The sequence below is a fragment of the Neospora caninum genome, chromosome VIIb, assembly GCF_000208865.1.
Source record: "Neospora caninum Liverpool complete genome, chromosome VIIb".
In the NCBI taxonomy this organism is placed as follows: domain Eukaryota; phylum Apicomplexa; class Conoidasida; order Eucoccidiorida; family Sarcocystidae; genus Neospora; species Neospora caninum.
In genome coordinates, this window is record NC_018394.1 from 4226519 (window position 1) to 4254452 (window position 27934).

At 55.2% G+C, this 27934-nt stretch overlaps 4 protein-coding genes across 4 annotated transcripts; 1 reads left to right on the top strand and 3 right to left on the bottom strand.

The window, feature by feature from the left end:
- Nucleotides 1-2986: 2986 nt before the first annotated feature.
- NCLIV_029130 (hypothetical protein) lies at nucleotides 2987-6204 on the top strand (the record flags this gene model as incomplete). The annotated part of the gene is made up of 5 exons (XM_003883108.1): nucleotides 2987-3646; nucleotides 4199-4294; nucleotides 4911-5104; nucleotides 5833-5975; nucleotides 6149-6204. The coding sequence occupies 5 exons, from the start codon at nucleotides 2987-2989 to the stop codon at nucleotides 6202-6204; spliced, it is 1149 nt and encodes a 382-aa protein (XP_003883157.1).
- Nucleotides 6205-7630: 1426 nt separating this feature from the next.
- On the bottom strand, nucleotides 7631-9500 carry NCLIV_029140 (conserved hypothetical protein; the record flags this gene model as incomplete). The annotated part of the gene is made up of 4 exons (XM_003883109.1): nucleotides 7631-7659; nucleotides 8006-8191; nucleotides 8705-8764; nucleotides 9422-9500. 4 exons carry the CDS (start codon nucleotides 9498-9500, stop codon nucleotides 7631-7633), a joined length of 354 nt encoding a protein of 117 aa, XP_003883158.1.
- A 3171-nt stretch (nucleotides 9501-12671) lies between these two features.
- On the bottom strand, nucleotides 12672-18958 carry NCLIV_029150 (Bax inhibitor 1, related; the record flags this gene model as incomplete). Its single annotated transcript, XM_003883110.1, has 7 exons — nucleotides 12672-12840; nucleotides 13117-13251; nucleotides 13664-13842; nucleotides 14537-14782; nucleotides 15776-15841; nucleotides 16740-18222; nucleotides 18651-18958. 7 exons carry the CDS (start codon nucleotides 18956-18958, stop codon nucleotides 12672-12674), a joined length of 2586 nt encoding a protein of 861 aa, XP_003883159.1.
- Nucleotides 18959-21866: 2908 nt separating this feature from the next.
- On the bottom strand, nucleotides 21867-27929 carry NCLIV_029160 (Pyridine nucleotide-disulphide oxidoreductase family protein, related; the record flags this gene model as incomplete). The annotated part of the gene is made up of 10 exons (XM_003883111.1): nucleotides 21867-21912; nucleotides 22175-22257; nucleotides 22820-22953; nucleotides 23474-23564; nucleotides 23896-24329; nucleotides 25017-25123; nucleotides 25521-25684; nucleotides 26023-26264; nucleotides 26722-26953; nucleotides 27405-27929. The coding sequence occupies 10 exons, from the start codon at nucleotides 27927-27929 to the stop codon at nucleotides 21867-21869; spliced, it is 2058 nt and encodes a 685-aa protein (XP_003883160.1).
- Nucleotides 27930-27934: the final 5 nt, after the last annotated feature.

Here is a 27934-nt window from a genome sequence, read left to right on the forward strand (position 1 = left end):
CCCATACGCAGGGGACCTGTATAGCTCCAGCAATTTTTAGTGAAGGCAGTGCCGCCGTTCGCGACGCGTTTCTCGGGTATATGCAGGTGTTGTGTGTGGACGTGCTCGCGACTAAATCGAGTTTGCGCCCGGCGAGCTGCTGTAGGAACTCCTCAAGTGTGTCGGATCGGGAGTGTTGCGCGGCCGCAGTGGACTGTCTTCTGTCCCCCGGATTAGATGAATCGGCGTTTGGGGGTGGGAGAGAGTAACTACGAAAATGGACTACCGTGAGCAAGCGCGCGGTACTGAACTGTGTTATACCGTGCTGCGGCACGTGTATGAAAAAGAACTTTCAGAATGAATAGCGAACAGCAGAGAAGAGTGTCGAGAAAAAATTCCGCACGTGGCGAGCTCTAGTGGGTGCGAAACGCGGGACTTCCTTCAGTAGTACCCGTTTCGCGACGAGGCGATTAGCTGTCTGGTTCGTGCACAGGAGAGTTCTTGTCGTGAGTAGTGAACAGTGAGTATACTGCACTTCCTGCCAATACTGTTTCGTAAATAGCTGATCCCCGGTGCGTTTTACTCTTGTACCCGTCTTTGGAACGACAGCCCTGGGGAAAAGCTGCAAAAGGAACAGTTGATATATATATATATATATAAATGCATTGGTGTGCCGTCTGGGTTCACCTCCGTTTCGAGAAAACGGTTATGGCCATGGAGCTGATCAAGCCTATCTCTGAGTCGCATCTACCCCAGTCTGTAGTGCTATCGGGGAGTGACCGCATTTGGTCTGGAACTCTGTGGAGGATACGAACGTACGTAACTGGGCACACTGGACTTGAGACTTGATTTAGCATGTCTCTCGTTTACCACGTGGACCGTGGAGTTCCTGGAACGCCTCGCCAATCGACAAGGGACATCCCGGTTCGAGTGGACGAACATGCCGCAAGTGAATACTTGGAGAAGGCGCAAGGAGTTTTCATCGCCCATCCAGAGGTAGCAAACTGGGCATGGACCTGGCAAGCAGAAGCTTATAAGGCAAAAAATTCGTTGGTTGCCTATCTCGGCTTCTCCATTTGCGACAACTCTTCCGTGACTCCCTTGCTATTCGAGCGGCGGCGGCCGACGCAGCAGTTCAAAGTAAGCCGCAAGAGGGACACTGGAGAGGGGAGAATGGAGCAACTATGAGATCTGTCTGATCCATCGTGTACTTTTCTGTTGGATGTTACTGACAGGTAAACGATTTAGTGTGCTTTTGGGGAGTTGAAGGCTCGTCACAGGGAGACGGCGGCAAACTCCACTACACGTATGCACAAACCTTAAATGGTGCATCAACTTTTTTACGAGACGTCCGTTTTAGTGAAGGAGCGAGCACGGACCGTTTCTGAAGCCCCATTCTGAGAAACCGTGAACACGCCGACCTAGGGCCGATCCGGAAGTACGCTAAGAGACCCTACTCACTTCCCGACCGGCCTTTCATTTACAGGGGGGGTACTTCGACTGCATCCCGGCGCAAATTCTGAGAAAACCACCCAAAGACAGCGTCGTCGACATAAGGTTTTCGCAAGAGAATTTTCGGAAGTCTGTCTTTAAGACAAGGGGATATTGACAAGAGCACTACATGCGCTCGTGTCTCCATTGTGTAAGCCAGCAGGCACACCCTTCTGACTGCTGGCTTCTACACAACACTCTCTCGTTCCTGGCCGTGTCCCGTTTCCTCATAGCCAGTTGACGGCTGATCCGTCTTGCTCCGGTCCCTCCTTCTTTGTACCATAATTTCCGTAAAGGAAACTGGTACGTTTCCTCCAAGTTCTAGAAGCCTTTCAATTTGGAATAATTCAGCTGCCCTGCCCGCTAGAAAGCTTCGCGGCACCTGCCAGGTTCCTGCATGTCTTCTGGTCTGGTCGTCTGCATGTACCCGTGTTGTAGGTGGGTATAGAGGGTGTGGACCCTACGGTGAGTTGGTTAGCTTTTCCATTGGTTCTCTGTGCTTGTTTTTCGAATTGACAGAAAACGTCTCAAGACGGCCTCTTCCTGCTGAATTATTACAGTGTAGAGCAGGATAGGACTCCACGCCGTCGTCGCGTTCTTGAGGGAAAGGAACCGTATTCGTTTGCCGCAGCCAGTGAGACTTCGGCGGTCCTAATCGTCCGGCACACACCGCCACTCTTCTTTTCCTTGCCCGGTCAACGTCTTTCTCTGTTCTTCCCTGCCGTCAAATCGACGCCTCGGTTGCACGTTCCGTCCCTTTCCGTTCCCTGATTTTTCCCGCCTTCCGTGCGTTTTTCTCGATCCTACGCTGCGTAATCTCGATTTCGGCGGCTGTATGGACAGTCAAAACGGGGGCATGAACACGCGACACAGAGACCTTTGCCTCACTTTTCCCGTTCAGGACTTGGCAAATGTCAGTATTACAGGCGTGAACTATCTTGAATCACGACTTCTCTCGTCCCTCTTTTCACTTTCAGCTTGTGGCACACCTCGCGGCTGCCCGAGGGCACACACTCATGACGAAGCTTGTTACGTTCCCCTGATGACGGCAAGGGAAGCAGCGGCTCTTCCTCCAGCTCGTGTCTCGCGTTCCGTCTGTTCCTCCCGTTTGCTGCCTCTCGCCAGTTGCAGCCTGTTCCTTCCTCTTCCGCCTTGAACGGCCAACCGGATCACTTGTCACCGCTCTGGCTCGTGGAGCTGACTGTTGACCTGTTTCGCGTAATAAAACTCGTATTCTGGGAACGCGAGCAATTCACAGGTCCCAAACGATTCGGATCGTCTTTCCCATGACACCGGGCGGAAATCTCGGGACTGCGATGGGCCGTCTTTTGACCTGAGAGGCCGTCGCGTCAGTCCGTCCTTGCTTCCGTGCGTTCGGCGCAAACGTTCCCGAGTTCGACTGGCTCCCCAGCCGCTTTTTCTCTCAGGTTGTGTTTTTGCCACGTCCTGCCATTCTCACCCGCCCTTATCTTCGGGGGTAAGCGCAGGCCACTTCTCGTGACCCCTTCAGAGACCCATGTCGTTTTTTGATCCTTTTCTCAGCAATCGGGATGGACGCCGAGACGGTCTCGGCGCTCCACTTGACCCGGATGAAGACCCGTCTTCTCTCCCGTCGTCCTCTGTCACTTCGGCCCCGCCGTCTTCCAGTCCAGCGTCGATCCCCGCCGCGGAGGCGGGCGACGCCGTTAGCTGCAGCAGTTTCTCCGGCGAAGACAGAGGCGAGAGTAGCCTGGAAGAAAGCGCTCCTCCCTTCGATCTGCAGGCTTTTCACCGGCATGTGCGCGACGCTGACAGTTTCGAAGAAAGTTCACAAGCTGCGGCACGCGCAGGGGCCGAGAGCTTCGCCGGTTTGGATGAGAGTCGAGAAAACACCTGTCCCTCCAATTTGTCTCCTCTCCCGCACTTGCCGTCTTTTGGAGGCGACCTCGACGAAGAGCGGACCCGCGAATCGAGAAAAGGCGAAGCACGCACTCGAAAGCCTCAGACGCATTCACAGGAAGATGAAGGACGCACGGGCGAGCGGCGCCTGACCGCACCCTCCGCGTTGGACTCGGAAACCATCCACTTGGCGAGCGCGTCGCAGTCGGACGCTCCATGGCTAGACGTGCCTGGACCTTCCTGGGAGGCGCTGGACCAAGAAGCGAGGCGAGAACCCTTCCGATTCATAGACTTCGAGGTAACAGCAAAAGTCGGCGAGAGAAATTGAGACGTCGAGACAGTCTTCCCTCCTTCGTTAAAAGCAGAGTTTTGAAGGGAGGCAGAACCTGGGGAAGTGGGACGGGAGACTCCATGGGTGTACTCCCTGCATCGGGAAAAAGAACCTGTCAAAGTGAAGACGTGAGGTCCTCTGGCGGATGTAAATCGTTTTCATAGAGATGAAGAATGCCACGCCGGCTGGCCACAGCCTGGGGACGGTCTCTCTGCTAGACCCTGGTTTTGTCAGGAACTGCATCTCGTTCAGTCGTGTCCACAATGGCTGCTTCGGATCTCGTGGAGGAAATACTTCAACTCTGAAAGAACCTAAAGGGTCGCTTGCTACGTCCGTGTTCGTCACCAATCAGTCCCTCTGAACCTTGCGCGTCGTACTCCCTGTCGTTCCTGAGTCTGTAGATATCCTTCGTTGTGCGTTGAGGTTCTGGCGAGGTCTTTTTCCGCTGCAAACGTCGGCGGAATTGTCTGAAAACAAAGCCCGTTTTCGCGTTTCCCCCCTGCTTGACTCTTTCTACAGGCGGTCCCCTGCTCCCCAGTTACGGAATTGCCGTACCTTTCCTCGCTGTGTCCGAACGCGCAGCAAGAGGTGGCGAAGAACATGCGGCCAGACTTGGTGAGAGCCATGATGTCTGTGCGGTCTTCATCTCGTCAGCTTCTTCCTGACGAAGGACGGGCCGCTTCCTCTGTCTCTTTCCGCAGTCACAGTTGTTCGCGAGGCCAGGCGCGGCGTCGTTTATTAACAACCTTGCTATTCATTGGAGGAAAGAAAAGACGCAACTCCTAACTGCGGGGGCTGGACTGAAGGTGTTTCCTCTTTGTGGCGCTGTCTCTCAGTGTGCAAAGAATTTTCGGACTTTTTGTCTCGCCGTCGCGGCGTCTGCGAAGCACGCACTTGGTCTCTGCATCTTGGTGTCTCCGCTGCATGAGTCCATCCACGCAGCAGAGGGCTCCTCCTCGTTTCCTCTGTGTGTGCCGTCATCACTCTGTCCCCGACACCATGTTAAAAAACGGTCGAAGGAAGGCGGCTGCCGCATTCCTCGTTTAGGCCCCAAACGCGTCACCCGTGACTGGTGCTGTTCGATTTCCCTGCACACGATCCTCCGAACCGGAGAAGCAGAGCTGCATTTTTCGAGTTTTACGGCCTTTTGCCTCACACGTTCCCCTTCTTCTCGCAATGATCGCAACTCGGCGCTTTGTCTGCCCTTTCTTTTTTGCGGTCGCGTCTTCAGCTGCGCCCAGCGGACACGCTGCAGTTGCCGCTCTACCAGGCCGAGCTTCTCATGGGCCGTGGGAAAATGAAAATCAAGTTCCCTTCTTTCTACGAAATCGCCATCATTGACGCGCTGATCAAGGATCCCCTGACAGTCGACCTCGCTGCCCATTGCCTTTTCTACTTCGACCTCGGGCTCCACCTCTGCTCACTGTGCGTCCGACACTGGAGCGTCGTATATGTGTTAGGGCGCTTCTGAACCTTTTTAACGAGCGCTCTCTCCGTTCATATGACCACTGACCGGAGCGTTTCACAGCCTGGCAAACTTCCCGACGCACGCAATCCCGTTCTGTGTTTTTGCCTCAAGCAGCCCCTTGAAAACGAAAAAAATCGGCGTTCTCTCCTGTTTTTCGCCGTCACCGCGTGTGAACGGAGACAGACTGCCCGCGTGGATGAATTGGTAAAAGGGAAAACGCTCCCAGGGGTGATAGTGGACCGGTTAACGACGCACGCGCTCGGAGCGCAGAAGCCTGCTTGTTTTCAAAGTGTGCTGTGCAAAGTGTCAGCGATTCGTGGTAGCGTTGACGCGGCCGGCAGGTTTCCTGAAGACTCTGTAAGGACAGCGAAGAGAAGGAAGCTGGGCGTTCCGTCCCCTGGAGCGTGGACCCATCTTCGAATTGAGGCTGTCGTTCTTGCGCGCTGAGGCTCTCTCTGTTTTTGGCGTGACTCTGCATCGCCAATGTGTCTCTTCGGCGCGGGAATCGCGCTCCAAAAGCCTCAAACCCTCGTGACAAGCGACTCGGCCAAATTTCAACAAGAGAACTGTGTTTTTCGTCCTTCTGCGTCGTTCCTTCTGCACGCTGCATCGCGTGCGCGGGTCTCCACGTTTCCTGTCATTCTGCGGAAATGTCTCCGTTTTTCTCTTTGCGCCGCCCTCGCAGGCTACCCCCCTATGAATGGCCAGTGCAGCACTTGCAGGAGACCTTGCGAAACGCGCGACACCGGCGGAGAGTGCACATTATCACTCACCACAAAGTCCTCGAGAAGCAGTTTATAGGGCGTTTGACGTTCCCAGAAGTCTGCAGTAAGTGAGAGACCCGTGTTGACTCTCAGTCCCCCTGCGCCTGTCTTGGATGTGAGGAAAGGCCAAAAAGGCAGCTGTCGCGTCTCGAGGGGACGTGGGCGTGTGTCTTTGTGGGACTCCGAGAACTGTGTCGAATTCTTGCTCTTCTCTCTCGTCTTGTTTTTCTTTCTCAGTCTTGAAGGAACTCCAGAAAGGCCAAGCAGGACCGCGCGGGCCCTTTGGCGGATGAGTGCCGAGCCTACACGTTCACCGCCAGAAAGTTTTTCTTCCCGGCTTGGGAGTTTTTCCGTTTGCAAACTGGTGATGCCGCGTTTCTCCCTCTCAATGCAGTCAACGTCGCTGTTAGGCGCACGGCTCCGTCCCTGGAGTCTGTTTTCTTCGGCGATGTGTTTGAAGCTCTGTCGCTTTTCGTGTCCCACGCCAGGGCGTGGGACACGGAATTCGTTTCTTTGCTGAGGCGCAGAAAGCCCGCGGAGCGAAACTGGCCAATGCAGCGGCGGCTGCGCTGTCCCTGGCAAATCTCTTGCCGCTCTCTTCAGCGTCATGTCGTTTTCTCTGCCCGCATTCTGTCCTTCCTAAGAGAAGCAGTTGTCCAGGTGGCGGCTTTCTTCCCGAAACTTTCCAAAAACGATATGGTGCAGAATTAAAACCCGTGTACCTCTGAAACCTGCAGATTTCTATCTGGAATCCCTCGGTTTCCTACAGGAGTCGGGGACATTCCGCGTTCTGATGCACTTGAGGCGTGGATCGACAGAGATTCCGATCCGTCTCGAGGCCACCAGAGAGAAACGCATGCGGATTCCGCAAACAGACACTCTCTGACGCAGGGACGGACCACGCCGCCGTCTGCCGCACAGTCGCAGTGCAGCCTCCGGTCACAGCGCAGAAGCCTCAGGGAGACGTGAGGCTGCACAGAAATGCCAGAAACTTGCCGCACGCCACGCGGTTGGGGCGTGCCTTGCATCCCCGAGCCTCGGCCGGGTTTTTCTGCACATCGTGCCTAAAGTGAAGGCGGAAATCATCACGTCTGAAGCATCTTGTGGCCATCGGCGTGCTGTGATCTTTGGGGGCGCACACCACTACGTCTGCCGCAGTTGGGTAGGTGGTTTTCGATTCGTGAGGAGCTTTCGTGAACTAGGCGTTTTCATGTGGGCGCCAGCGTCTGGTTCTCGTCGCGTGCGCGGGGAAAAAGGCATCCCCTGTGTCCCGAGAAGAAAACGAAAGCCGCGGCCGCAGTGGGAGCACCGTTAACGTCATTACGGCGCGCGGCCGCCAAGTTCACTAGTACGTCGGTTCATGGATATTCGTGCAAAGACGGGATCCTACATAGGAGACATTTCAGGAAACAAGTCACAAAAGAAATAAATCTTGGGCACTGGTTGGCTGTGTACGCACGAAATTGCTCGCGGCGGGGCGTGCCGGGAACTCTACACAAGGAGAAATCATGACAGAACTTCCAGTCGCATTGAGACCACCTTTTGAGGCGGCTCTCGCCTACGCGCGGTCGCCAGTCGCGCATGCAAGGATGCGCGACGAGGCTGCTAAAGGGAACTTCAGAACTGCGAGCCCAACGCCTTCGCTCAAGACAACGGGGCCGACAGGTCTCAGGGTATTTTTCTGCGTCAGACTTTTTGTCTTGACTCTCTTCTTCCCGCTCAAATAAGACCAGCAAAGTGGGCACCTCCTGAAAAGACACAACGAGCGAAAAAATCGTTGCCGGAAACCACTGAAGCGGTGGAACTCATCCAGTCGAAGCATTCTGTTTCTTCTTAGAAACACTGGCCACGTCAGCGACGTGCACACGGCCGTGCGTTTCGACAAAGTTGCATTCCTTCACATTCGAGGGCCGCCGCTGCGTCGAAACGGTACGCTCCGAACAGCCCGTTTCAGAGTCTCGGTAAGTCACCTCAAAAAAACCTCTGTGAAGTTTGCACTCTTCTTCCCAACTCTGCATCTTCCACAAGGCCATTGCTACGCTGAGGAGACTGCAGGGTACATACACATTTGTCAAATAGGACGCGTTTGCTCACCGGCAATGACAGACGCTGAGAGGCCGCCGACGAGAGCTGCTAGGCCTGTACGGTCGACCGTGACAGCTTCCCCGTCTCTCAGGAATTGTTTCGAAGAAGACGGAGACTCGCCAGGTTGAAACGACGAAGACGACGCACCCACAGACTGGACGGGAGGCGCTGCTCGAATTTCCAGCATGGCGGGCCCTAGAAGAAAGAGACAGCAAAAAACGCGGGAGACGCAGGAAGGTGCCTGACAGCTAAAGACTTGAACGCCTCTGGGAGGCGGAACCCTCCTCCTCGAAGTCACTCTTGACAGAAAGTCGCCCTTCCAAGACTTTCCTAGGATACGGTCTCCTACGGCACTTCCACACTCTCCAGGAGTACGCAAGACGCGGCCAGCGTCGGCAGTGGGTGTAGGGCAGACTCTCAGACGTAGTGAAGAAGAAAAAGAGTTCTAAGTGCTGGAAAAGCCCAGCAGAGCAATCCAGCCGGTCACATCTCCCCGGATTCAACGAAAAGTCCGCTTCTGGAGCCAGGGTTGCTAGCTGGTGACTCCTGGGACGCGGCAAAATTGTCGCCCCGGATCGGACGCATCCGCGTCGGACACTCCTGTGTTCTCTTCCCCGCACAGCTATCTGCACACGCGGTGTATCGCTTTCGAAGTCTGGTTCGTGCTGAAAATCGAGTGCGTTCCTGTCTTGTGCACCTTCACCTTACCAACGTTGACACCCTGTTTCTGCAGCTTTTGGTGGAGATTATCGCAGAGCGGGAATTTCGCTGCACAGGAAAACGGTCCGGAATCGCGGGACAGCAACTACAATGAAGAGGCCCCAAAGAAACACTGGCAAAGGGAAGCAGCGCCCGCTGCGCAGCTCCGGATACCGCGGTCGTTCCTATGCGTCCATACACCGCGAGAAGGTGGGACGTGTGGTGTATGTACACTGCATGAGCATCTGCGAAGCTAGCGAAGGGAGACAGGAGAGATGCACTCGTCTCGCCAAACAGTCTGAAGGTGCGAGGTCAACAGCCACACTCACAAGATTTCCAGCACCGGCAGATTGAGAATTTCCGCGCTCTCTTTGCGGAGGGGACGACAATCTCCGTGTGGACCGCAGGCAGGCCTGAAAGAGGAAACCGGTGACAGTCAAACTCGGGCTAGGCAGATCGATTCCTGGCGAGCGCGGAGTTGTCTCTACATGTGTACACGCAAAGGTATCGAGATCCACACCATTCAGCTGCGGCCTGTGCACAGGGTTCAAAAAGATCCTGGGTTTTCGGAAAGGGGCCGCAACTGGATGGGCCACGCACCTATATATATATATATATATATATGAGTGGAACATCACTCGAAAGCAGTCCCCCAGGAGAGAGTTCACTCGCGAGAAGCGAGGCCTCTCCCCGGTTCAGGAGTGCGATGGAAGCCGGGACGTTTACCTTTTGTGTTCATGTTTTCTCCCGCTCTCCGGAGAACCTCGATGGTGGTGCGTGGGGCTTTCGACGCCTGGCCACCCATCCTGGACGCAGCAAAGAAGCGCAAGTGCAATTTTTTCCCGAGGAAGAAGCGTGCATGCAAATGGCAACGCGTCTGGTTAGTTGCACGGAGAGTACAGAGCTCCAGAAACTTCCTGGGCAATGCTTTTTTCGAGCGGTTGTAGACGAAGCTCGCCTTGCCCACACGCGTAGAAGCCTGCAGTTATATCCAAAACGGGCTGTTCTGCTGCTCAATGGCGCTTGCTTGCACGAATGTCAACAGGACACAGCAACGCCTCTGGTGAACAGCGGTCCGCTCCCTGTTGCAGTGCCAGGTATTTTTTCGGCACTCTATAGTGACTCTCTTTCGGTACATTTCCGCTGTCCTTGCTACAGGGCACTTGTCAAAGTTAGGTAGGTCAGTTGCAAAAGCGTGTACAGAGAGAGAAACCAAACAGAGCCTACTTTCTCTCTCTCCCTCCAACGTGCGGGCCCCCAACGGCGGTGAATGTCCGATTGCCTTTCATAATGAAAAACACGTACGCCAGAGGCGGCGGAAAACCCAGTCAAAAGAGTCGGGACGGGCAGAACCCACCCAATGAGGAGTGGAAAGAGAGGTGAGGGAAGACAGCAGGCGGAATCTGTTGACCGCCAGGCAGCAGAGAGAGTCGATCGTCCCGTCGCTCCTGCAAAGCGTGGACGATGTCGCGTGTCTTCGACTGTTTTTTTCCTCCCGACACTTTCTCATCGAAAACGAAAAGAGTTTTCGAGCGAGGCGCCTTACTTGAATTAGAGAGACTCGAGAGAGGAAGGGAATTCGCGAGCGTCTACAACAGCAGTCGAGTAAACGTGTGAACACCTCCGGCCCGCGTCGGCTCGCGACTCCCGCCTCGGCAAATCTTCCTAGCAAAGACAGATTGGAGCGAATATGGTAAAACGAGGCAGAAAAGAGAGGGACACAGTATGAGGGGGGCGGGCCACTGGCAAAAGGGCGTAAGAGGCGTAATAGATGCAAATCGGAACTGTCAAGACCTTCTGCAATGTCGCACAGCATGCATGCAAAATCGTTTCGGCGCGGCGCGGGTTCATGCTTTTTCAGCTGTCTCTGCCATAGAGGCCGTTTTCAGAAACGTAGGAAGCACTGAGAAGTGCTCCTAACGCTGACAGCGATGCCGACGATGAGACAGGACACAACTCCGACTTTAGCCGGCGCCGACAACGTCCACGCGGCGAACACTCTCGCTTGCCTTTAGAGGGACACTGTTGAATCCCAGGCATGCCACTGTAGAACTCTAGACTCTGGGGCTGCTAAAGTGAATGTCAAAAGTTACAGACGAACGGTTCCATGTACTTTGCTCATCTGCTTGCCTTGCTTTAAAGGTCGACGGAGCACGAAAGAGGCGCAAGGCACATTGTGTAAGATATTCTCGGAACCATTCACAATTTTACATCTAAATTTTGTCGAAGCAGTGAGGATAAGGATCCACGTTACCTTTTATCTCTACCATTTCTGCAGGTCGGCGTCCAGAAAAGTGCCTGCCTAGACCTCTCAGAGTGTCGGTGGCGTCTGAAAGCCGGAAAGAAATCACGCCACATGCAAATTTCGGTTTCCGACGCAGCACACACTCTCTCGCGTACCTCCCGTATGAGAACTCTGTATGGAAGAAGCTTGGCGTGACGGTAGGTTTTCCACCGATGGCAGCAACACAGTCCGTGAGAACGGAGGACGACACCAAACGAAGCTGTCGCGAGAGTCTTCAAGTCCTTTCGTCGACGGCGAGGAAAGTCGTTGAGACGACAGTGCGAGGGGAAAATCCAGCAAGTAGAAGGGAGCACACTGCTGTTTTCCCTGCAGGGGGGTGTCCTCTCTGGGGCGCGTGGCGATCAGACGTCGTCCTTGAGAGACCCTAAATGCATCATGGAAACGGTTTTTCCTTCACTCTCTGTCGCTGGTTGCGCATCATTCTCCCCTCCGGAGATGTCACAAAATACCGCACTTCGGAAGTGCTCTCCGTTTCTCATCCCCTCTATGCTGGGTTCAGTAGACGCGTCGGGTTGTTTTCGATATCACTTCGGTGCCTCCGTCTTCACTTTTCTTTCGGGGTCCGTCTCAGTCGCTTTCTGTGACTGTATCACACCTCATAGAGACAGCAGACATCGTCGCCTTGAGTTCGAAGAGACACGGAACTTGAGATTACAGTGTCTGAGATGCCGCCGACGTTGTGACGCCAGAATGTAATCGCGAAGGAAACACCGCAGAGACCGAAATCCCTTCACTGTGGCTATGTCTAGTCAAAATACAAAAGTGCGCTGAGTGAGACGCCCGCCATTCTCTCACCCTCTGAGCATCTCAAGAGGCGCTAGACTTTTCTCTTTCGCCCTTTCGTTCGAAAGAACTCTCAGTTGTAAACGATTAAAGATGCAGCAACGCCTTTCGATGGAAATTCGGCAGACTTGCAGATGAAACAGTTTATGGGGATAGCAGCGAGGGGCCAATTCACCGGCGAAAGAAACTCTCGCAAAACAGGTTTTGCTAACGGTAGGGAAGATGCTGTGTCGAGCGGCACGGTCCGTTCGGACAATAGGATACCTTCTAGAACTCTCATTCCCCCTAGTTGTTGCAACTTTTACGGAAAAGCGGTTCGTTTTCTGCCTGACGATGGCGTTGCTGACAACCATTCAACGGGTTCCCCTAAATTTCTGTGCAGGCGTGTCCTAACGTCTGTACGGCGAGGAGACGTGGCACGGAAAAAATCCCTGCGATCAGCCCCACATAGCGTGTGTTTCAGTTCCTCTTTATCATGGTTATTCAACGTTTTGCGTGGTGCATCAAACACTTTACTACGAGTCTGAAACTCAAAAAAAGAGCCGCCATGTTCACCAAAACACCGCAACGCCAAAGAAAAGCATAGCTAATTCTTATACTATATTTTCCCCAAAGAAAACCATACATGCAACGAGGAGAACTACCTCCTCACACGGCTTGTATCTGCTTTTCCAGTCGAATTCAGCAACCCGGCCTCTCCTCGCCGCCGAGTACGAAACGAGACAAGCAGCAAAAGAAGCGAGATGCCTTACACACACTCTCACTCCGCCTTGACGCCGCTCTACAAAGCCAAGGGCGCCTCTCTTCACTTTTGTTTCTGCTCATGTTCCTGTTTGCTTGTCGCTTCGTCGACACAGCCTTAAAACGTGTGTTTTCCACTTTTCTAATTTACTCCTCGTCGCGCTGACGCTTGCGGCGCTCCTTGTCGGCGAGAATCTGGACAACGCGGATAAAAATACCAAGAAGGTCGACGTAGAACTGAATGGCCTGGACAAGGTAGTCCGAGGATCCGCGACGGGCCATCTCGAGGGTCACTTGCGTGTCGAAGAGAACGAATCTGTGAAGGACAGGAAACCCGAGAAGCCGGGACGGAATTACGCTTCGCCACCAACCCAATGCGAGTAGTGAGCGGACTCTGCGCCTCCAGACGAAAACGTCCGATGCGACAAGGACTGTTTCTTGAAGAGCCCGACCACATCGTATGCGTTCTGCCGGCGAACCACTTGCCAAGCATCAAGCCCGCAGCCGACAACCCTCTCCCGGCGCCATCCTCTTCCCCACGAAAACCATTTGGAACGCACATTTGTCGCAACTTTTTCTCTTCCACGCTTACCCGATGTAGAGGAGAAGACCGCCCCATAGCAGCACATCGTCGGCCAGCTTTGTGCGCCACACAACGGAGAAGAGGGAAATGTACGTGAAGAGGGTCAGGCCTGTGCCGAGGATGCCCCCCAAGTAAATGAACTTTCTGTGGAGGAAAGACACGAAAAAAAACGAAAACATGAGCAAAGGGCAGTCCAACGCCGCCGACACCTGGCGGAAAAAGAAACAGCTGGATCTCGGAACTCGTTCTAGCGAGGCTGACTGAGATCTTACGCAGGAATGCCCCAGTCACCTTTGCAGCCCCAAACTGACGGGACCAAAGACCCGCGTGCAAACGACAGGACTTGGAAAATGGGTAGTCGCATGCCGCCCTGTCTATACCCTCCTTCCTGTCTCTCTGATCTAACGAGACCGCCGACGGTCCGTGCAATGCGGCAACGCGCTATCCGCCGTGCCGTCTCCAGGGTTCAGATCGAGAAGGCGCTTCGGGTAGCAAGGAGACGCCCGAGCCAAATGCGTGATCGTCTGCCCCGCGAATTGAAACAGAGAGAGCGAACCTGTCTTTCGCGACGATCGCTGCGGCAGAGAGAGAGGCGAATATCCCCATGGAGACAAGGAACGCCGTGGGGATGATGCGCGGATTCAAAATATTCACAAAGTACAGGTAGTCGCCAAGCATCATGCCGCTCGTGAAGCCGAAGCCTCCGAAGTACGCGGCTCTCATCGGCGTAGTAACCTGCGCGAGACAGAAACGCCCACAGGAGGGTTTAGGAAAGAACCCGCTTTCACCGAGAGCGAGAAAGTTGCCGGTGTCTGGTGAGGAAACTCAGACCCGACACACGAAAATTCTGACGCTTCCGTTTACCCAATCACGCGAAGCACGAGCCTCCAAAGGAGAGACCGAGCCTTCGCTGCATTTGCACGATGCACGAGGCCAGGATCTGCAGCCCCCCTCGACAAAGTCTTGGGACCATTTAACAGATACAGTGCCAAAAACCCAGGGGTGCTCGCAAGCAAAAGACGTCGCACGCCTTGGAAACAGTTGCCTGCAAGAGGGAGGCGTCTTTCTGCAGTTTTGGCTGAATCTGCGAATCTTCCACAGGATGCCCCCTGTGAGGAAAAAGTGCCGCGCGGGAAGAGATCGACTGCGCAACACGCGCGGAAACGCTTGTACACGCGCCATTTTGGTGGAGCGCCAAGAAAGGACGGCCTCATTGCGAAGAAGCATCAGTGGACTTCCGCACAGTGCACACGGCCCCGGGAGGCCAACTTTTTTGTCCAGTGTTCGCTGGACCAGGCGCCGGACGTGGTGGTGTCAACGCGCTTGAGCGGCTCGTTTGTAAAATCCCGTGTGCAGAGGGAGCTGAAGGACACAGTGCAGATCTCTTTATGCGCCCTCGTCGTTAGGACTGGGCGGACTGTCGTCGTACCTTGCCTGAATAGACGGCTTCCGTGCTCGTTGCGCTCAACCCCCAAACACAGAGGACCTGGAGACCGAGAAGAAGGAACACTGGCAGGGCAAAAATTCGCTGTTGCGCGTAGACGCCAACTGCCGTGAGGATGATGTTTGTCATCAGAGCGCCATAAACCCGGGCGATGTGTTCCTGCTGAATGGGACTCAGAGGCGCAAAGTTGAAGATGTACTTCAAGTTCATAGCGCCTTGGCGCTGGTTATACTGCTCAAACACGTTCATTTTCTCCAGAGAAAGAGAGCAAATCCGGTTTAAAGCCCGCGACAAAAGAAACGTGCAGCCTAATTCAGGGCGTTGCAACGCCAAAAGAAAACGCGGCTCACAGTAACGTGTCTACCGGAAATCAACGCCGTTGCAGGCGGGGGGGACTCGGAAAAACAGAACCTCCGAGAAGACAAGCACCACGGAAAAAAGAAAGCTGCGCGCAGCGAAGAATTCACTGGATCCCGCAATCGGTATGGTCAAAAAGGCAAAGTATAGAAATTGGTTCAGGTTCGAATTGAAGCGACAAGGAATGCCACAATACCACAGGAAATCTGGTCACCCATTCCAGGCGGTTTTTGCTTGTTTTGCTGCACAACATGCGCGCGTATGGCGAACGAGGCAACCGCACGGAGCAGTGAGTGAATCAGCCTTTGCATATGGCGGAGCTCCGGAGTTGCTGGCTTTCCAACAAACGAAACTGCATGCAGTCGAATCCGGCAACGGACCGCTCGTTTGACGAGACACCGGCAAAAGTCTGCCATTGAATTCAGTGGGCCTCCGTCCATTTGAACCTGCACCAAGAAAAAGGCCGCTTGTTTCTTTTTTCCGTGTCTTTTTGGCCGGTCTCCCAGCAGAGAGCCTCACGGGTAGTCACTCGAGAGGCTTCTCTCGCTCCATATCGACAAGTGACCTTTCCTGGGTGATGGATGTGTCGCGAGAAAAAACGCATTTACAGTCTTTTTGTGCAAATCCCTAGAACCGGAAACGGATGCAGCGCTTACCGTGCGGGCAATCAGGCTTTTTTCCTTCCGTAGCGGCAAGCTGCCGCAGCAGAGCAGAGGACGTGGCGCTGGGTATCCTTCTCCGATTAACCGAGCCCCGAGGCGGCGGCGCAGCCATAGACGCGCGAGGCAGTGTCTGTTATAGATATTGCTCACGCGTAAGTGCGGGATGCCCTCTTTTAAGTGTTTTGTTGTTATTACGGTCACGTACTCCTGCAACTCGCACCAGCGTACTTGCAGTAACCAGGCGGTAATCGGGAAATACGAACGGCGCTCTCTGAGAGAACCGACACAACAGTGAGGAGATCACTCCTACTTCTCGATTGGTAGTTTTTATGCGAATGTTTGTGACTAGCGGTTGCTTGAGAATGTCAGACAAACTAAAAAAAATGAGTATTTGACCCAGCCGCCACAGCACGGCTGCACCATGGGAGCGACTCCAGTGAGCAAGGGAGGGAGACCAGAAGGCAGAGCATCAACAGTCAATCAGTGTAACGGGTAGTACCGGTGCGTGAAGGTCAGTCTGTCATCACTTGACTTCTCGATGGCGTTCGACAATGAGGAGCGATACGCCCAACGACGCCACGCAAACGTCCACACCGTCGAAACACCGTACCCATCCCAAAGAAATGTCTCATCGCCGGTGCCTCATCTCAGTGATGGGAGACTCGTACTCGAAGTCACGTTTGAAAATTGCGTCTCGGCGCCCCCTTCTGCATACACTTTCCCCCGGTTTTCCTGTATCCATGCATTCGAAAGTTCAAATGGATGCTCATTGCTGCATACATGTGAGTGTTCGAAGAAAGATATAAAAGATATAGCGCATAACTGCTCGGAATCTGGGACATCACAGATGGCGCAAGAAAACCATGTAGGAGCTTGGCGGGTAAACGAGTACCGTCTCGGCGTGCAGGTAGCGTAATCGGCGTCGCTAGTGTAGTGGCCGATGTCGCAACCCCCAATTTTTTGCGCAACAGACTCGTGGACGAGTGTTAAAATACTATCAGCGATATCCAAGACAGACAACAGTGCCGCCTGATGGCCAGTTGCCCTCAGTATAAGCGCGATGCGTCGCTCCTGTAAAGGATTTTGTTGTTCATTCTGCTCTCGGATGCGGCATCTTCTTTCTGCTGCCGCCTCCGAAGCCACGCTCGCCATCTTTTTTCATCGTCCACTGAGGATCGCCCGGAGGGGCGACACCACCAGTGCCCTGTCGGCTCTCGGGTCTGTTGAGGGAAAGCATCCAAGTCGATATGCTTGCCCCGCTCTGCGCAGTTCGACAGAACCCGCCTCAGAATGTTGTGGGATTCGGGGCATCTTGCTGAGTGAACACCGAGACACCCTCTTGCCGCTCGATGTGTTGCGTCTGCCACGTCCTGGTCAAAGTAGTCGGACAGCTGACTCCTCTCCACTGGCCCAAAGACGTCCATCAGGTGCACGTGGCGACCTCGATGCTCCTTGCACAGAAAAGAGCACTCTGTCCGAGGAAGACTCTGCCCACGGCGTCGCCGAGTGGACGAACGCGAGGCTTCCGTTAGAGAACTCCTCTTACGGAACTCCAGTTGGTTGCTAAAAGTATCGTCAATCCCTGACTTACCACGGAGACGAGTAAAGCTATCAACCGGCCACCGTGAACCCCCGTTAGCTCCGGCCGAGGCTGTAACCGGTGTCTCCTCCACGGTCGCGCGTAGCGCCTTCCGATATGAAGGCGACCAGGCAGAACGGAGCCTGTCAGAATGAAGCGTCGTCCGCGCTTGGCTACCACCGGGACTCGCATCGCCGCTGGGGCTCAGCGCTTCATTCCACGGGAAAGTGGTCCAGTCGTCGAGCCCGCTCTCGTACAAGGGAACACATTCTCTGGCCGCAGGCTTCCCGAATGCCTGAATCCGCTGCCTTGGGGCTTTCATGGGAGGATACCAATCATACCGGCCCCAAAATGGCATTGGAATCGGTACGCTTTCTTCTGAGTAAGACGACCTATACGCACGGCTGCTACCATGCACCGATACACTGCGGGATGGAAATGTGCCTAGCCTCTCGCTTGCCCGCCTCATTCTTCCGGCCGAGCTGGAAGAACGCCGATGCATCTGCAGTTCACTACGCGTGTCACGCCCAGACGTGGGCCGCGCCGCGCCCCGTTCACGCTGCCTGAACCGCCCGAACCGGAGACTTCCCGCGCTCTCGTGAAATCGAGGAAAGCTATATCCATCGTCCAGACTGGCGCCCGGCCGCCACTTCTGGTCGGGATAAGGACGCACTGAAGGACAGTCACGGAACATGTCGGGTTCGCTTGAGACTTCGAGGAATGATCCCTCTGAATCTTCCAGACTTTCTGGTTCGTCCCGTGACCTTCCACGGCCACGTGATATGGAGAGAGAAGAACTTCCAGGGTTGAAAACGATAGATTGAGGTCGCCCACTCGGAGCGGCTGAATTACACAAGGCAGACCACAGCGGTCTCTGGCGGCGCTGTTCCTTCAGCAGCAAGGGGGGAGCGGGGTAGGGAGGTGGTGGAGGCATGTCGTAATACATCGGATCGCCGAGATTGCGATGAGGTCGGAAAGAGATGGAAGGCGGAAGCCGCTCCTGCTCGTGCCTTTTGTACACGACGCTGAGCGGCTGTGCACCCGCGGAGGCGTCTTCAAAGAGAGACGCCAGGCTGAAAAAAATGCAGAGAACAACATGGAAGACAGTGGATGGGTAGGCGAACGAAAGTTGGCGAAATCGTACCACCTGAAACAGCATTGGACGCCGGTAACAATGCACACGGCCGAATCTATCCAGCAGTCGAAAACAAAATTTCCCCTTGCCTAGATCGATGCCACGCACCGTGATCAAAGAGACACCTTTGCGGAAGTTTGCCTTCCTCAGTTTAGGGAATGTACGGCTAGCATCATTGTCCTGCCTTTCCCTGTCGGTGTGGTGCGAGGTGCGACACGCCCGTTCACCAGCGTAAGCTTCAGGCCTACATTCGGCGAAAAAAGGACTTCCCGCCATGTGTGCAGTCCGGCGATTGCTGTACACCACCACCCCACTGGACTGCTTAAGACAGCTGAAAGTGTTGGATTAGTCCCGTCACTAACTTACCTTTCCCGGGTTTCCTCGGCCTGGATGTCAGTCCCAGAGCTCGACTGAGCTAGAGAAAGCGTCGAAATATTCGGCACTCCGCGGGTTGCTCTTTGCATCCACGTTGCTCGCGACGCTTCGCTCGCCAAATACGGTACCGGATAGAGAATCGATTTCCGATCTACCATGTGTGGTCTGAAGTCTTTGCGCGTCGCTCCCCTCTCGGGCGGGTCACCGGCACGGGTTTTGTAAAAGTTGGGGTACAACTTGCGAGCCAGGAAGGCGTCACGGCCCCCGGAAGGCCCTATGATGGCGGCATCGGCTGTCATTTTGAAGGGGAAAGACGAATGGGAACGGCTCAGCCCGGCCGCGACCTGCGAGTCATCGATCAGTTTGTTCGAGCCGTCTTTGAGGGAAGGTGTACCAGCTGGTCGGCATGGAACGGGAGAGAGGCAGATGAAATCCTGAAGCAGCTGACAGCCAGAGGAGGTTGTGCTCTCCCGTCGGCCAGCGCGAGTCCTGGACTGCAGAGTCCCCCCGTAGCGCCGTAGCGTGGCACACGGTGCTCGAGTTGAAGCATCCACTGCAACAGAGCTGCTACACCCCAGTGATATGCTGGAGCCTCAACACGCTTCAGAACAACCCATTGAAATGCCGAGAGCGTCGCTGTGCCTTTGTTTTGACCCTGCACAGACATCCGTGCTCTGGAGTCACCCCACTGCTGCGCCTCTCACGGTTTTGAGATACTCCTCCCGATATTGAAAGTCGCGATTTACAAAAAATATGCATCCCTTGACAATCTCGAGGAAAATCGGGACTTTGCGACGAAAAGTGGTGAACGCGTTTGAAAACGATGGCCTCTACTAATCAGCAAGGGCTACGCTTTCCTGTAGAGCTGAAATAGGAGCCCCCGAAGTTTCCCTCGCGGCTCGAAAGCGACTCATGCGCGACGAAAAACGGGCCAGGTCAGAGACTAGAGAGACGAGGAATGCCGAACCACTGATTCGGCTGATCACTGCTTGGTTGTGTTGGTACTCGGACTAAAACCGAGAGTTCCTCACCACACATTTGTACTAGTTGCACAGAAACACTTCTCGAGAACGTGCACGGACACTAGGCGCTGCGTGTCGATTGGAATTTGCCGTATCAAAGAGCATTTTACTGCGAAGAATGCGGTAACGCGGCGGCGTTGCTGAGGCAAGGCAAGCGGCTGCCGAGTACCCAGCAGTGTGGCTGGCGCGTTTCTGGAAGAAAAACGAGCGACGCTCCACACCAAAAATTCCCGACAGGGAATTGAGGAAAAAGCTATGTGGGTTTACTCTCCAGAAATCGTAACGTTCCACGCAGTAAGTGCGTCACGCTCCCGCCGACAGGCGTCCGGCCTATTTTCGCTGCGAGCTAGCCACGGTCCTCAACGGGAGGGCCGGGTTTTGGAAGTTGCATGGGACGGCTGTGTTGGAGAGTTCTGTTAGCACCGTAAACGGACTCTCCAGGAACGACGGAACGTTGTTTCTGAAGCATATGGGAGGATCCGGCGTCCTTTTGAAACGCTGGTCTAGGATGCCTCGGTTCAGTGTGGACGGCGCAGTTCGCCCGTGTCTAAAAACCGTTCAGGTTCGATAGTGACCTCGACATCGACCGTGGATCCAACAGAGTCACCATATAACATTGATGTTTTTCCTTTGCAAAGTCTCGGCTTCGAAAATGGGGTGTTGAAAGCAGGTTGTTACTTTGGAGCGCGGAGCAAAAAGGCGGAACGATATCTTTCGCTTTGATCTGCTGACTCGAGTTGAAGGCCACGACGAGCCATGAACGCGATCGGTTTGAGGGACAGCCAACCTGACTCCCAGGTGATGCACAGACTTCGCCAACCGAGACGAACACTGTGTTTCCGGCGACTTCCATCTGCCGCTCGGCCCTTTTAAGTGGGCGGGGGACTTCGCAACAGATACTGCTTGAAGTGCGTCTTATGTAAATTTAAGACATGTCAGAGGAAGTTTTCGAGGGCGAGTGCTCAGAAGGTAGAGCACAACGCGGCGCAGTGTGCCTTCGATTGCTGCGTATTTGCAGATTACCCAGATCTACAGGGTACTGCCAGTTACCTATATCACGTCTCCGCACAATCCGATTTCCGTTCAACAACGAACGATGGGTTGATTTCTTGGTACGACGGAAGCGGCGATGGAGATTTAACCGCCAATCTGCCGTACGGACTCCGGTTATCAACGAGTGTGGTCTCGAGATCGAGTGCGCGACGGCACTTCCATATGAGGGAGAGTAGTAGAATTAAAAAAACTGAAGCCGCTTGCGACGAAGCCTACCCAAATTGCCACGTGCCTTGATCACTTTTTGAACCGATGTGCGTCGTCTGTTAAACACACTATTAGGTGGCGCCAGTGTCGAGGAGCTACCAGCCCAAGTACACTGTTAGAATCAATGGGTCCGATTCAGTCTAGAGTCCGCTTCACGTTCTTCACTACAGATGGAAAAACAACCCGGCACGGGGAAAAAAAGAACCCTTCGCACGGGCCAGGCATTGTCGCGTAGTGGCAAGAGGTCCGCGGTATTAATGGAAAGCATTCTACACAAGCCCACTACCCACCATCGTTTTTCTCTGACACATATTTGCGACGGCCTACTGCACATCAGCAGAGTCTTGAGAGGTGATTCGCTGTATATAGAGGCGCACTGGCAACCGCAACCCCCTGCCACTGCCGAAATATTTTCACAGTCCTCTTTCACCGGCGCTTCTGTTCCCTTGCTCCCACCTCAACAGCCTTTCCGCACTTTTAGGAGCACCACACTCCTGCTCCTGTCCGGTAGTTCCTTTTTGCTCGAGTGTAAGCAACGTTCTCCGCGTGATTATGTCAGACAGTTAAGCATTCCATATTCCGCCATTTGCAGCCCGCTCTATAACTGTCTTGAATCCGCTAGACCCTAGCGGACTTGGCTTTCTGCGACTACAAGACGACTCTCGTTCGCCTTGTCCTGCGTCTCAGAGTCGTGTTTACCACACATTCACAAAAATTCTGGGAACGAGCAACCGCATCCAGTAAATACCGAGAAATCACCATACGCAACAACTGACTTGAAGTGCATGTCTGCAATGCCGCAGCACGGCCACACTAAGCGCTGTACCGAATTCCACGCTACAGAAGGCTTGATGGAAGTCGAAATCTCTGGTAAACGGCAACAGGGGGGAAAGACTTTATAGGAGCGCTTTCACCATGTTTTGAATCAGGCCGCCTCAGTCCGGTGTTCCTCCAGCTGCTCCACACCATGGCTGCAACACAGGACAGGATATCCGGCAAAACCACGCATTTCTGCAAAGAGGAGCACTCCTCGCTTCAGGACAACTTCCCGGACGACTGTTAGGTCCTGTCCGCTTTTCTGGTCACGTCATTTTCTTCTCTGACCGCTACACGCCAAAGAGAAGAACAACCACATGCTGCAATAAAGACAAGCGCGACAGAACGCAGGAAACCCACCACCCCGCAAAGAAAGAAAAGAACGCATGGCAGAAAAGTGCCGAGGACTTCGCTTACCGGATGAGTTTCAAGACCTCAGCCACGTCCTTCGCCTGTTGGACGGCCTCTGGTGAGACGACAATTGTGGAGTCCGCCGCTCGCTAAAAGGCAAATCCAACAAAATCGAGAGGCAACATTGCTATGTCTTAACGTTTACGAGACCGTCTTGGCCACCGCGTTTTCCGTCCAGATTTACCGGACAATATTCCCGCGAAGCGCAAAGACCTCCCCGACGGCAGGGTATTTCCGAGCTCCGACACATTCGTGCATCAGGGAATGCGGCAGCAAGAAAAGCATTCACAGGACCACTCCGGAGTGACTGCTCGCCCTCGGAGTTGAGTCTCTCCACAGTGCCCCGGTATGCTTCCACGAGCAAAGTGCTGATCCCAGCAGAATTTGCGGTTAACACATCAAGCGACTCTCCACATGGTCCTCGTTTCATAAGCCAGAATCGTCAGAAAATATCGAGTATCAGCACCGAGAACCTACCCATACACCCACGAACCCCCGCGCCCGGCAACAGGTTCCGCACTCCGAAAGCGAATCGTCAAGTTATGATTTGATGTAAATTTCGTGCTTTCGTGGATAGTGAAGGAGCGGGAGTGGCAACGTATCTGCCCTCGACACCTAGGGATGGCCGTCGTGCTAAAGCGCTAGACTTACTCGAAGGAGTTCTTCTTCCTCTGGGTTGCCGCCTTCAAGAAATGCTCCTTGAACCGTTTGGTCGGAGTCGATCCACAAGGCAATAATTTTCCGCGATATTTGTCTATCAAAATCATTTACCAGCACTGGGGTGCCTGCGAACAAGACAAAAAACGGAAAAGGGTTGAGCATCCTGGCCCACGCGCGTTTTCGTCACACGTTCTGGAAGAGAGCCACGCAAAGGCATACGACTTTTGAGGCATACAAAGGCACGCCTGAGACTTGTCAGCTCTCAGCGAACTACGTCGCGGCCGCCGAAACTCTGCTGGACGAACCGCACGCGCCCAGGGAAATCGCTGGCTGTTTTGTCGGGCCATGGACATGCAGTCCTGGTAGCCTTCAATGAAGATGCGTCAAAGAAAAAAGTGGATTTCCCACACGAACTGTCTCCCGACCTCACACAGCCGCGGAAACGCTTGTGCGGGAACTTTTGTTTCTCAGCAACACCAGGTTTCCAGTGCGAGCCTCCTCCCCCGCAAAACATTCCGTTTTTGCGGCTCTGTCACGGACCCTGCCATGCCGTCACGCCTGGTTTTGTCTATTCCCTTCAGTGTGCCCGCCTCGCCCCCGGCGGCTGTGAGGAGCGCAAGTTCAGCAGTTCCGCGCGAAGCGTACCTCTGCGAAAACCGAAAAATTTCCACGACAAGTCGAAGATGCGCGAATAGTAAATCGGCAGGAACTGATATCCGGTGTCGCTACCGCATCCCTAGATGCACACCAGAAAGAAAGACGCAAAACGATGCCAACATCTACACGTGTACCACTGCAAAGCTGGGCCGATCCAGTAAGACCCTTCACGCTGACGAGCCGTGCTTCAAAAAAAGGCAAACGCGTTTTTTGCAGCGAACGAGCGGTGACAAAAAGGGCAGCAGAAACTTCAAAACAGAGACGTGGGCTCTCTAAAGGCGGACGCCCATTCTTTCACTGCTCCCCCGTATACCCCGACGCGTGTGGTACCGACAGACGCCGGCAGCACGCCTTTCTCTGCCTGGAGGAACCGAGTTCCCCGCGCGCCTTCGGGCCTTCCCACTACTCACCTCGGAGCGATTCGACGCTCCAGCTTTGGCCGAGTCCGAGTCTTCCCCTGGGGGAACGGCGCGCTGCGGCTGCCCATCCTCGGCAGCCGCCAAGGCAGCTGCGTTGACGGTTTCCTCTTCCTCAGCCTCTTGAAGGACGTTGCAGGTGTCTCCGCGCGCTCTCGCCTCCTGTTCCTCTTTCCTCTCGAGCCAGCGCAAATGCTTGGCGAGGTAGGCAGCCATGGACCGCGCGTTCCACACGTGCTCGTACCTGACTGGCCGCCCTCCGACCCGCGAGTGGGGAAACGCTGCGACGTCGCCAATGGCGAAGACTTCCGGATACGGATTCTGCGCAGAAGCCGCCGCGATTTGCACTTCGCGAGAGGGAAACGCTTGGAGGTGCTCGTCGACTTGGATTCCCCCGCCTACGCACTCGTCAGCCAACATTACCTGCCCTGAGCAGAAAGAGACAAAGCCGCCGCCACACGGCCTTGCCCGATTGCTTGTGCAGGCTCACAGCGAAGCCGATACACGATACACACGCTCAACCCCCTCCCCACGCTACACCCTTTGCGTGCACAGATTCAGACGACAACACGGCGACGAACCGACAGTGGACAGCGCTCCGGCGTTCGCGGACGACCGGCGACTCCACCTCGCTTTTGCAACTTGCAGAAAACGCCCAAAAAGCTGCCGGAGAAGCTGTTGTAGCGACTTAGTTCCTAGACGAATTCAGACGACAGCAAAGCCCGCCGGACCCCGGGCATCGCCATGACCGCCACTCCCAGTACGCTGGTCCTGATCACACGAGCATCTGAGTAGCCGTTTTCTCGCGCTATTAACACGAGTGGAGAACCAGTAATCCGAATATTGCGCGGTAGAACATAACCGCTGTGAAATAGCATTGTCAACGTCGTAAAAGAGTGAGATCCAACGCCTTCCGCCGTTTTCGACTCGGGCTTCGGCACAAACAAAACACACACGAGGATGCATGGGGCGGGCACCCGCCTTCCTCGCGAGCCACAGAATCACTGCATGCCCCTGCCCCGCTTCAAACACGCGCAGAGAACCATCCCATGTCCATAATTCCCCCTCAAAAGCTGCTCTCTTCGTGAGGAAGTCTGGAAGAGCTAGGTCCTCACGGTTGAGAAACTCGACGACCGGCCGACTGCCCAGTGCAGCCACAACAAAGTCCGCCTCCAGAACGTGGCTGCTCCCGTCGCTGTCCGTGATTCGCACCGCCGAGACCCTAGACCGCAGAACAGAAAACGTTTCAACAAACAAGTCAAAGCGCACACTTCCTTTGCGAAGGCGGCGGTCGGCGGTCGCTGCAGTCCGCACGCTTCCGCCACCACGCGACACGGCAAGGTCAAAGGCCCCACAGAGAGGCTACGTACACTTGGAGTGCGCGTCAACTACTATTCGCTGCCTGTGCGCTGAACTCTTGCGTGCAGACCCGTGAACTCCTAACGCCGGCGCGCAACTTCTCTGCGGCTTTGCCAGACTACGCCCGCCACCACGCGCCTGACTGCTTTCTTCAACAAACGCGGCACGACAGCGCGCGTGGCGGCTGCCCGTCGACTGTGTTCGGCAACGTCCAGAGTTCCGGCCAAAGCGCGCGCTGCCTGCAGATCTAAACCGCTCACCTGCTGTCGCTGTCTACATCGCGAACGAGGTTCTGGACGGACGCGTTCTTGATGACTGTCACGCCCCGCTGCTCGAACTGCTTTTCGTAAAAGCCCGAGAGCTCCGGAGTGAAGATCTTGGACAAGATGCGCGCGCTGTGTGTCACCATGACCACTTTAAGCCCCTGTCACGGGTAAACAAAGAGACGCACCGAGCTGTCAGGGCTTCCACAGAGTCCCGCGTGCTCGGCCTCGCCGCGCTCACCGCGGCTCCAGAGTCTTAGAGTGTTGACGAGTGTATACCCGGACTCCACGCGCAGCACCGGCAGTGAATCGACGTCCGCTTTAAAAAAACCTTCTCGCTCCAAACTCTGCGCTCTACAGGGTGCCTGGGAGATGTACGAGCTCTGCAGACTCCTCAGAGGCGCTGCGTTGCCGTCTTTTCCCCACAGGTGATTCCGTGCAGGTTGGCATGGCTTCCGAACAACCTCTGCCTCGAATGGTCTCGCATGCACTTTCTCACCAGCTGGCATAGAGCCGCGGCGACTTCCGTGCCTGTGAATCCGGAGCCGAGGACGACAGCAGATCCCTTGGACGCGTCCGCCGTCCCCAGAGCGTTGTCCGAGGACGGAAGAGCTTGGTTCAACGCCGCGCAGGATCGCGCCTGGATTTGCTTGACGAAATCCACGATTTGCTTCGCCTCGCTGGCGAACCGAAAGGTGAAAATGTTGAACGGAACACCTCTGAGGTTCCACATGCCGAGGCCTGACGCAAGGCGAAAGGACGAAAACAGGACTGGCGGCGTGACACACACGTGACGAACCACCGGTACAGGGTAGAAGGCGTGCCTTCCCGACGCTGCAAATCTACACCGACAGAGTCATGGGACGCCGCGTTCTTTCCCCAGGAGTTTGAACATGATGTTCTCAGACGAGAAACACGAAAGCCAGACACAAGGAAATCCGCGCGAGACGCCGGCAGATGGTCACAGCGAGAACGTGAGTCTCTTTCTTAGCCACAAACTTTTTTTCCTCCTGGTTCAGTCATTATCTCGATCCAGGCTGTCTTTGATCCTCCGGAAGTCAACAGCTCCCGCAGCTCGGATCGCCCGGGTCTTGCGTCCCAGGGGACGCTCGCCTTTCAGCGAACCAAGAGAAGCCAGTGGGCGTGTGCAGACCTTCCAAAGGATTCGCGTCGTTTTTCCGCCTCGCGTCTCGCTTACCGACGAAGTCCACCGGTCTCAGACCCGTCGCGACGATCAGCTTGTCGAAGTAGACAGTTCGCTGCGAGCTTTGCAACGACGCACTCCGGTTCGCCAAGTCGACAGACGAGACGGTCTCGTTGAGCAGCACGTGAACGCCCCGGGCGATGTACCACTGGGCGTCTTGAATTGCGCCGCTGATGCCCGCCGCAACGTTGAAGTTGGGGAAGTTTGCCTTCCCAAGGAGAAAGCCCTGTAAACACGCGAGAAACGAGCGGAGAGCGAGCGATCTTGCATCGAAAAACACCCCAGGGTGACGCACCACGCGAGGACTTCCAAACTCGAGAGGAGCCGAGCTCAACCGCCTGGCCCGTGATACTCGCGAGTGACGCATTTGCGAGAGGCGCCGCGACAGAAAAAGGTGCGTGACTCAAGGTGTCCTGTTCGCTGAGACACTTTCCAAGAAACTCGGAACGCGAGACGGCCTGAGCACAGCCCGGAGTTCGACATCAGGGAACACCCGGTTTTCGTCCCGGGCGCGCAGCTGGTCCCCTGCCAGGGAGGCGGGGCGCTCTCTCCGCTTCCCTGGCGTGGGTGAACAGGCAGTTCCTGCCCCGGGGAAAGCGCGTTTTGTCGTCTTTTTCCGAGGTTCACGGATCTGCGGAGTCCTCCTGGACGATGCGTCGCGTTTTCTCAGCGCGTACCTTGGAGAGAGCCGGCCGTTCATAGGGCAGAACGGCTTCGGAAGACACCAGCAGAAAGCGCAGCTTTGCGTCTTGCTCTTGAAGCGACAACTGGGCCAGGCCTTGTGCGCGGGAGGTCGAGGAACCCCGAGACGCTGTCGGATACGGAGCAGCCCGTACACTCGACGCGTCCTTGCTTGCGTCAAGGGCCCGCTGGCCGTCTCGCTTTGTTTCTTTCCCACCTGCACGCTCTCCGGCGCACAGACTCCCTCTGGTTCCCTCTGCGGGGGGCCAAGCGTCGAGGCTCCGGCCTGCATTTCTGTCCGAATTTCCCGTACTGCCTGGCGCCACGTTCCCCGCCGCTGCTCCAGCGGTCTTCCCGCTGATTCCCGCGCGGCCTTGCTGGAGCGGTTCCGCGAAATAATGGAAAAAATACCCCGCTGCGACGCCTCCGCCAACCACGAGATACTTCACGCGCAGTGGATCCGCCGCCGGGGGGGACAACTGCTGCGCGAAGTCCTCGGCACTCTCAAGTGGAGACGCCATGGCAA